Genomic DNA, 9327 nt, shown 5'->3' with positions numbered 1-9327 from the left:
AAGTCAAATTTTATGGCGTGAACGTCACAAGAGTTCCTTTCCTTTATGATGTCATAAAATCTCGACGCAAAAGCAGAATTTATGAATATTATGCAACACAAATACCAGAGAGAAACGATCAAAGTTCTGCAGTGGTTGAAAATAAGAAAAAATAAGGACGCAAGTCGAAAATAAGGACATTTCTTAGAAATAAGGACAGTTGCGTTTTCTAAGACGTGACCCTTCAAAATAAGGACAAATCTTAGAAATAAGGACGGTATGGCAACCCTGCTTAAGACTCTATACAGCATAAAAATGAATTCATATTGACACAAGGTGACAGTTGAAATGCCAATTGCGCCTCACGTTCGATGATTAACGATTCTAATTGTGTATAAAGGTGGTGTGTGAATCATTTGTACCCCACAATCAACTCTCCAAGCCACATTTTTAAGAGATTGAGTAATAATATCTGTAAAACCAGATTGAAATATGAACAAATTATCATCCGTTTTCAATATGACAGCATCTTCGTACCGCGCAATTGGATGGCAACACATTAAATAATTTCTACACTGATGTTTCACATGCAGTCCACATGAATTTCACAGCTATCAGAAAAGGTCAGATTAAAAATTGCCACAGCACACAACATTGCAAGTCATATCTAATGACAAGTTAAATTTATTCGAAATAATTGAAGAGTAAAAATACCGAATATGAAGGAAAATCTATCTCTCATATCGCCATACACAATATCCAGATAATTATATAAATACAAATCTCAGTTTTTTACAGAACATATTTTCGTAGCAAACTGCTTGTATACACCCTGACGACTAAAGGACACAAATAGATTGTTACTCACTGCACTCTTTATTCCGATCTTCGTAAAGTCTCCAGCCGTCAAGTGATGCGACTCTCCACGGCTGTCCGCAGTGCATACACAACTCTTTAGCCTGAAAAGGAAGAACCATTTCTGGTTTTTATCCTCAAACTCAAATACAATCTGAGGTATACGGCGTCACAGAGAGTCATTTTGTTCGATTTTTGGGGTTTTGAGTCGAAATTACCCCCGTATTCACAATTTCCAGCCTGTCTGTTGCAGATCGGCATTGTATTGGAGATCTTTACTTTACCATACCATGTACTAAGGCCAAGAGGAACATTCCTATCACAGTCAATAGCTAAAGCCTGTTAGAATAAGCCACATCGGTCGCGCTCGACATGATAGCTATATTTCCAGGGTTGTAACCAAGTCCAAGGTTCCAGGTCACTGGTCAATCTCACTTTTATAGTTTTGACTGAGTCCAGTCGAGTCATTTTCAATTCACCACCAAGTCAAGTCCGAGTCAAAGTCAGCTAGTAGACGGTCGAGTCCGAGTCATAGTGTTTTGACTCGAGTCCGAGTCATTATGTTCACTGTTCAGTTCAATCCGGTTCAACCCATTTTTTTCAATGTGGCAGCTTTACTATTCTGGCTAATTCCACTATAATTTAGCAAGGGCTGTAATGCATACCCTCAGAATTGTCCAATATTTACAGATGTTCTTTTTTGAATTATAAGTGGATTCAAAAAAAAAATTGAAGAATTTCCAACGGCTCAAAAGATAATGCGATTCAAAATTCTCTTGTCACTAGTTGGCGCCGCATGCAAAAATCTTTAAATCGATATTTTTTGCTTTATTGATGGTGGAGAATCAATTAAAATGTCTAATTATACAATTATGGGGCCAAGGAATTGGAAAAAATCAACTTTTTTGCTCTAAACTCAATGAAAAAAAAGTTACGGATTAAAAAAAACTGGGGGGCCCGGACTTGAAAATGCATATGGTGTTCCGTTTCCACAAAAAAAACTATTGCAAAATGTACTTTGAAGCAGAATGGTTGATATAAAATTGGATTTTCGAAGTGCAATCTATTCCTTCATGAAATTTCGAAAAAAAATAGTCTTTCAAACAATTCATGGCTTATAATAGTATTTACGGTGAACAGCTGGTCTCTGCTGCTCACCGTAAATACTATTTTAAGTAATCAATAATTTCGAAGACAATTTGTTTTCGAGATTTTCGCATTCAGCGCCACCTAGTGACAAGAGAATTTTGAATAGCATTGTCTTTTGAGCTGTTGGAAATTTTTCAATTGTTTTTTTTTCATCTACTTAGAATTCATAAAACGAAATTTGTCAATATTGGACAGTTCTGAGGGCATGCATTACAAATGTCAAAAAATTTGCTAAATTATAATGGTATGAGTCTTCTTCGAAGTTACAATGAAATGTCTGTCTTGGTCGTCCTAGTCTCGAGTCACATGACTTGGTTCGAGTCATGCACAATGACTCGAGTATGCTACAAGTCGAGTCAATAAAAAAATTGACACAAGTCGAGTCATTTTACGCATTTGAAAAAATGACTCGAGTCATTACAACCCTGGAAATTCTGCATGATGTAAACGAAATATAGACGATAGAGACCGTAGGCTTGTCTTGTGTGAGTTTTAGAGAGATCTTAAAACGTAGAAATAGTACATTTCAGCGTCTGGTAGTGGCAGCGGTCTCAAATGTACACGAGTTGTTACCGAGCTCAATATTGTATCGCAAGCAATTTAAAAACCCTAACAATTTCAGTCACAAGGCAGCGACAACCAATGATAGTTATGGTAGAGTTTGGCTAATAAAAATATTCAGCTTTTCTAAACTAGATTAGAATTATAGCTCCATTGTTTTTGGCAAATTAGATCACAATGAGAATTATTGAATTCGCTGAACTTGGAAATTCAATCAAATTTCGACCTAGAAACCAAGTGCAGTTCATACAAAATCAGAGCTAATATTCACATAAGCTAAGCAAGAAATGCTAAACATCTGTACACCAAGTTTGGCTAGTTTCACAGGACACAGGCATCTGGCATCTGGTTTTAATCAGATAATCCAGTCGCCCGATTATGGATCACGTTCCCCACCTTGTCCATTTTTCCTGCTCTAATGTATGAGAACATCGACTTCAGCAGTCGTACTTCGTCGCATTGGTCCAGGTCCGCCAACGGCTTTTTCTGTCTGAAAGGCGCGTCCGGGTCCTTAAAATGAGACAAGCATTCAATTTAAACAAGATCGCATAGCCGCAGCTAAAATTCTAACTACCATTTGCGAAACAATGTTTTTATCCCCGACGCCGATTTCGCCTTTTAGTTTTCTCTGGGACAAGTAATGAAGAGTGTTTTCCCTGAAATAAAATGGAATCAGTGATGATTCTCTTGGAAGTACAGCATTGAATAATACATTCATATTGAAATAAACCCGAATATCTTTGGCTGGCACTGGCACTAGTAGAGAATTGAAAAGAACATTGTATATCAGCAATCGTACAACATTTTTGGGTTTATTTCAATATGAATATAATATACACTTAGAATCAGTGATGTACTTGGGTATCGCTAAATGAGTTTGATGAATCGTAAGGTATGAAATAGCCAGAGTCAGTCTGCAATCCATAAACTTGCGAAATGCAATAACTTGAATCACATCTGGTACTTCGAAAATTCGACATGACCTTGCGACTTACTGACTTTGCGACTTGACACTCTGAGTCATTCTTTTCAAATGCGTAAAATGACTCGACTCGAGTCAATTCGTGTATTGACTCAACTTGTACTCGAGTCAGTGTGCAGTGTGCATGACTAGAACCAAGACATATGACTCGAGACTAGTACGGCCGAGACAGACATTTCATTGTAACTTCGAAGAATGGTAAATTCACCACATGATTAACATTTCGTCTATCAGCCCTGGTACTTGGAAAATAGGGCCAGAAACTGTTAGGACTGAGGAAAATTACGATGCCATTCTACGTCACTCGAGCAGAGTTGCAAAAAGTGGGTTGAACCATATTGAACTGAAAACTGAATAGCGAAAATAATGACTGGAGCTCGGACTCGAGTCAAAACACTATGACTTGGAATAGACCTTCTACTAACTGACTTTAACTCGGACTTGACTCGATGGTGAATTGAAAATGACTTGCCTTGGCTCGAGACAAAACTATAAAAGTGAGATTGACATGTCACATTTGATTTGCTTACAACCTTGTTACTGTTCACGTCTAGGATATAAGAGCAAAGTTACCAGCAAACGGCCTCGGAATAATGTTGCATTCTCTCCGCAACCCCATCTTCCAAGCCGTCGGCGGCATTTCGTTCCAGCCAATCGATGACGATCTGACGACGGAAATAAAGTTTAAAGGCGGTCCGGCACCATCGACCATTACGCTAGCAACCTGAGCCTCCCGGACTTCGGTGTTATTTTTGTACAAGTTTCCGACGCATCTGACTTCGCTTTCACTTTCAATCTGTATAAATGTGGAAGACATTTAACGCTAACGTCTAGAACAGTGGTTCTTAACTATTGTAATATATCCGAATATTTTCGGCTGGCAATCGCCGAGGTAATCGTCAGTAACTAGTAGCAATTTGAAAGAACATTGTATATCAACAATCGAATCACCATATATTAGAATTTATTATAATCAAGGCAAAGATATCACTTATGTTCGATGCATTATATTCAGATCAGTGGTTTTCAACCTTTTTGGCCTCACGGACCGGTAAACATCAAATCAAATGTTGCGGACCAGAGAGCCTACAAATTTAGAATTAGCCCTAAATTTAATTGCGACAAATGTATGCAACTCAAATGTCGCCCAATTGCATGGAATTTACCGAATATTGTTTTTAAAAGTCCGCAAAACTTGAATGAAGAATTCCAGTAATTACATCATGCATCATGGTAGAGATGATTAAAATTTGTTGTAGTACATCGAAAGATACTTTCCTACATTCTCGGGTAGAAAGTCTCTGTCCTTACTAAGTAGCTTGCCAAGAACATACAGAAAGAACGTTCAACAGCCGCAGTTTTCGGGAGGCAACACTAAAGTTGTGCGTACACTACTGGTGACAAACCGTGATGCTTCATTCTGACAATGTTGTCTACATCACAATTTGTCACCATGCGCTACTTGATATAAGAACCAATGCCCACGCAGCCTTGCTTCAGTTGGGATATTGCGGTACGTTGAGCATACCACCATGTCAAGGTATTTGTTTCATTTGACCGTTTTTGATTCACAATGAGCAGACATTGGGTCGTATACAACGTAGGCTTGTAAAGTAGGCTACAAGCTGTGAAATGTCAAATTATAAGTTCACCTACAGTGCAAACATCTACATCTGCAAAAATTTTTGACTTGGTAAACAATTTTGACAAAATTTTGACTTATTTTGACATGTCTAAAAAATCGACCCATTGATCGTACAAAAATTCCTTCTATTTGCACAAATTCGGTGGGCGTATTACGTCTGACGAGTGCCAGCAGAAAATATTCGAGTTTCCATGTGAATAATCCTTTCAATTGCACTGGCACATTCAAGTTCTCTACTTTCAAGATTCTGTTCGGTAAATATTCATTGTATTCTTTTTTGTTTTGTGTGAAAATCATTTCGTGCACCAGCACGCTATAGCCATGCATTAGATGTGTAATGTGGCAATTTTCAGGAGTTTGCCAAAGGCTCGGAGATTAGCGCCACGTTTCGCCCTAGGTTAGGTTAAGAACAACTGCTCTTGAAGAAAATGCGCAACATTCAAACTACTCACCAAGTCTTCATCGCACATGCTCGATTCCAAGGCTTCCGTTCTCAGACGATCGCTGTTAAAATCAAAACCTCTGCCACGTCTCAAGAATGAACGTAAAAAGCTGGGCAAGTCATTCAAAATTAACTATACATTTATAGACATTATTCATGATTGCAGATGAGCTATCGAACTGCACAAGGTTATAGATGTGATTACGTGAAGCAAACCAGGGCATTTGACTATAGGATCAAATCCATAGGATTTATGACATTGGAGATGCTTTGCATAATGCATATACAGTTGTAATTGTGTGAAGTGAATTTGATAAATACAACTAACTGGATTTAATACCGTTTTTATCAACTAATTGATTGATAGTTTACAGTAATAGTCAGATTGGTTAGGAATTTATTTTGATGCCTGGGATGAAACAGCATAGAAAATGCGGCAAATCGAATGAAAAATACACAAACCTGTACAAGCAACTGATCAGTCTCCAAGTGCGTTTCTCACTTTCAATCATACTCGCCAAATTGATAGATCTGGAAAAAATGTCAAAGAGGTGAAATCAATATAGAGGATAAAATACAAAACGTCGGAAGTCGGAACAACACCAATTGTTCACGAATAGTATAAACATATTCGATTTATATCATACAAAAGGCCCGTCGAGGTGGGAACTGCAGTTTACTAGAAAATTCCGAGTGAAAACAAGTCACAAGTCCATCCACATATTTCAAACCGATAGTTTGTATTAAGCAGTTAGGCATTTTAGCAAAGTTGAATGGGCTTTAACGGGCTAGCCAGTAGAAGTTGAAAATAAATATTTCAATTTTTTTAAAATAAATTCTAGTAGCTTCGCTTCTACAGGTTGGAATTGAGCCAAATTTGGTGAGCAGCGTTTTTCAAGCCCATCAAACAATTTGATAAACTAGTCGGTAAAATTTGAAGAAACTATTATTTTTGAACAACCCTAACGCATAGTCAGCCTGCATACGGAAGTAGTAAATTAACGATAAATCCCAATCGAAGACTCACATTGGTTCTGCTTTCCTGTCCGACAGCAAGCTCCGTAACAGCTTTTCGTGATCGGTGCAGACTTCTTCGTAATTGTTGAGAAGATCGAAGATGTCGGAAGCAGATTGGTGACGCTGCATGGACTCTTTGAAGTCGAAATACAAGCTCGATGTGGCTGAAAAATCGAGACACGGTTGACGGATGTGCGCATGAAATTAGGAGTCGGACTCAAATAACGATTATCCAGATGGGGTCAAAGCGATCATGTCAGTACCAGGATTGTTGTAATGACTCGACTCGAGTCACGATTATTTTGAGTCATTTTTTCAAAGGCGTAAAATGACACGACTCGAGTCAATTTGTGTATGGACTCAACTTGTACTCGAGTCATTGTGCATGACTCTAACCAAGTCATATGACTTGAGTCTAGGACGGCCAAGACAGACATTTCATTGTTATTTCAAAGAATAGTTAAGTCACCACATCATCGGTATTTTGTCTATCAGTCCTGATACTTGGAAAAAAGGGGCCAGAAACTGTTACGACTGAGGAAAATTACGATATTATGAATGCGAGCCATTCTATATCACTGGAGCCGAGATGAAAAAAGTGGGTTGAACCAGATTGAACTCAAAATTGAACAGTGAACACAATAACTCGGACTCGAGTCACAACACTATAACTCGACCCTCTACTCACCTCCAAGAAGTTCTTTAAGTAAAAAGAGTAAATATGCTATGCCTAGTTATGCCAAAAAAACTGAAAACTGACGAAAAAAATACTTTCCACGATTCAAACTCCACATTGTAAGTAGTTTTGTCTAAGGAACTGATCGAGTAGAAATGGAGCAGTCTAAAATTGTTATCCATTCAGTAAGTAGGCTAAGCTGCAAGTTGGCAAAAATTACTTGAAGCACTTCGAAAAGTATATGTAGCCTACTTTGTTACTGACCAAGGGCTGTTCAAAAATAACTTTTTGTTCAAACAGTTTTATCAAATAGCCAGTCAAATTTGAACAGAAGAGTTATTTTCGAACAGCCCTGACCACCGTTAAATGTAATTCAACAACTTTCCCGTTTGAGTAACAACTGTAACAATCCGACCCCATGCATTGATTTCAAAGATAAAAAACCGTAGTTCTAGTAGAGGTCATCCGCGTCACTATCAATTTGAGTATATCCACACGCAGCACCTGCTAGACCAGGATCTTCATCAGGAAGGCATTGCAACGTCGTCTGAAGCTTTTCCGAATAACCGCCGGGAGTTCCACGGATGAATATTTTTTTCGTTTCGTCCAGTTCGAGCTCGTCGTCCGACAACCCAGCCAACTGGAAATTCAAAACGTGGATTACTAATCTCCAGATGGATTTAGAAGCGGCCCGTCGCCTAAGCCTTACCACAGAGTATTCGTTGTCCCTGATCATAGAGATCCGCCCACGACCTGGAAAGGAGTCAATATCAATTGGTTAAAACCAAGACAAATGTTTCACCATTTGCGAACCGTCAGTAGAATCAAATACACAACTATTCAAGTTCAACATAGTGCATTTGTGGAGAACGATATAAATTATGACAAATACATATCATTGAAACATATTATCCATCTGTTTTCTGTGTGCAGGTCTAGTCTTTTCCAAAGAAATGCAGTCTGTATTTGTTTTTTAAATGGGCATCGCTGTAAAAACAATTTAGCAGAATAGCAGATTGCTTTTAATGTAGTCAACATTCGTAAACGAGTAATATATTTCATGTTAATTCAGTCGTTTTACGAGTTTCAATCAGGGTTGTAACCAAGTCGCAAGGTGCCGAGTCACAAGTCAAATTGACTTCTATAGTTTTGACTCAAGTCGAGTCGTTTTCAATTCATTACCGAGTCAAGTCCGAGTACAAGTCAGGGGGAAAAGGGGTTAAATCCGAGTCTTAGTGTTAAGACTCGAGTCCGAGTACAAGTCATAGTGTTTACAGTTACAGAGTTCAAGCCGGGTTCAACTCCATTGTGTGTAACTCTTAGGTGATATTGATGGCCTCCGATTCATAATATTATCATTCTCACTCCAAACATGTTTATTCAGATAGATAAAAGACAGTTTCTGAGCCTATTTTTCAATTATCGGTGCTGTTATACGAGACTTGAGTAAGTCATATAGAATCATGTCGAGTCATATGACTTGGTCGAGTCCAAGTCGAGTCAATACATATATTAGAACCGATGAGTGGGGTTCAGTATGGATCAGTTCAGTTAACAGGCCTATTATATGCATTATGCATGGAGCTCAGCTTCTTCTACCCAGTATTTAACTGAAACACCTAATCAAGCATTTAATTCTCTGTCAAATTAATTTGTGATATCAACAATGTAATGTGTGGCAATACGAAAATCTTACAAAAACGTAATATAAGCAGATCTAAACTACTATTCCTTTTTCTCAATCTTTATATACTTACAGATTCTCGAACACTACAGTGACTTACAAGTGATTGATGTATTGAAAAATTTTGAAACACTTACGCGGCAAAGCTCGACCTGCTACTGGAGTATAGATGTCCGCCATTGCTGGGTTTTCAAGAACGATGCTCTCATCGAGCTGTCTCAAAGCTAAATTCAAAAACCATAATCATCAGTATGTGGACTTGTTTAAATTTCAACTCAAGCAGCCAAAATACCAACAAAATTTTTAAACGACAGAATGTAACATTCGTAAAACCGGT

At 38.1% G+C, this 9327-nt stretch overlaps 1 protein-coding gene across 3 annotated transcripts in view; it reads right to left on the bottom strand.

Annotated features, from left to right (window-relative positions):
• LOC145453707 (nuclear pore complex protein Nup107-like) overlaps positions 1 to 9327 on the bottom strand; it is a 92910-nt gene that overhangs the window by 83246 nt on the left and 337 nt on the right. For all 3 annotated transcript variants that reach the window (XM_080331686.1, XM_080331688.1, XM_080331687.1), the window contains exons 3-13: positions 9128 to 9214; positions 8016 to 8059; positions 7811 to 7946; positions 6641 to 6794; positions 6076 to 6144; positions 5624 to 5675; positions 4251 to 4322; positions 4100 to 4191; positions 3119 to 3200; positions 2941 to 3054; positions 848 to 938 (exon numbers count right to left, since the gene is read on the bottom strand). In XM_080331686.1, coding sequence (XP_080187812.1) covers positions 848 to 938; positions 2941 to 3054; positions 3119 to 3200; positions 4100 to 4191; positions 4251 to 4322; positions 5624 to 5675; positions 6076 to 6144; positions 6641 to 6794; positions 7811 to 7946; positions 8016 to 8059; positions 9128 to 9214 — 993 coding nt within the window. The remainder of the gene's footprint in view (positions 1 to 847; positions 939 to 2940; positions 3055 to 3118; positions 3201 to 4099; positions 4192 to 4250; positions 4323 to 5623; positions 5676 to 6075; positions 6145 to 6640; positions 6795 to 7810; positions 7947 to 8015; positions 8060 to 9127; positions 9215 to 9327) is intronic.

This window comes from Botryllus schlosseri, chromosome 13 (genome assembly GCF_051294905.1).
Source record: "Botryllus schlosseri isolate E-star chromosome 13, Bs_hap1, whole genome shotgun sequence".
NCBI lineage: Eukaryota > Metazoa > Chordata > Ascidiacea > Stolidobranchia > Styelidae > Botryllus > Botryllus schlosseri.
The sequence above is the reverse complement of the archived record's forward strand: the minus strand, read 5'-3'. Positions and strand labels throughout refer to the sequence as shown.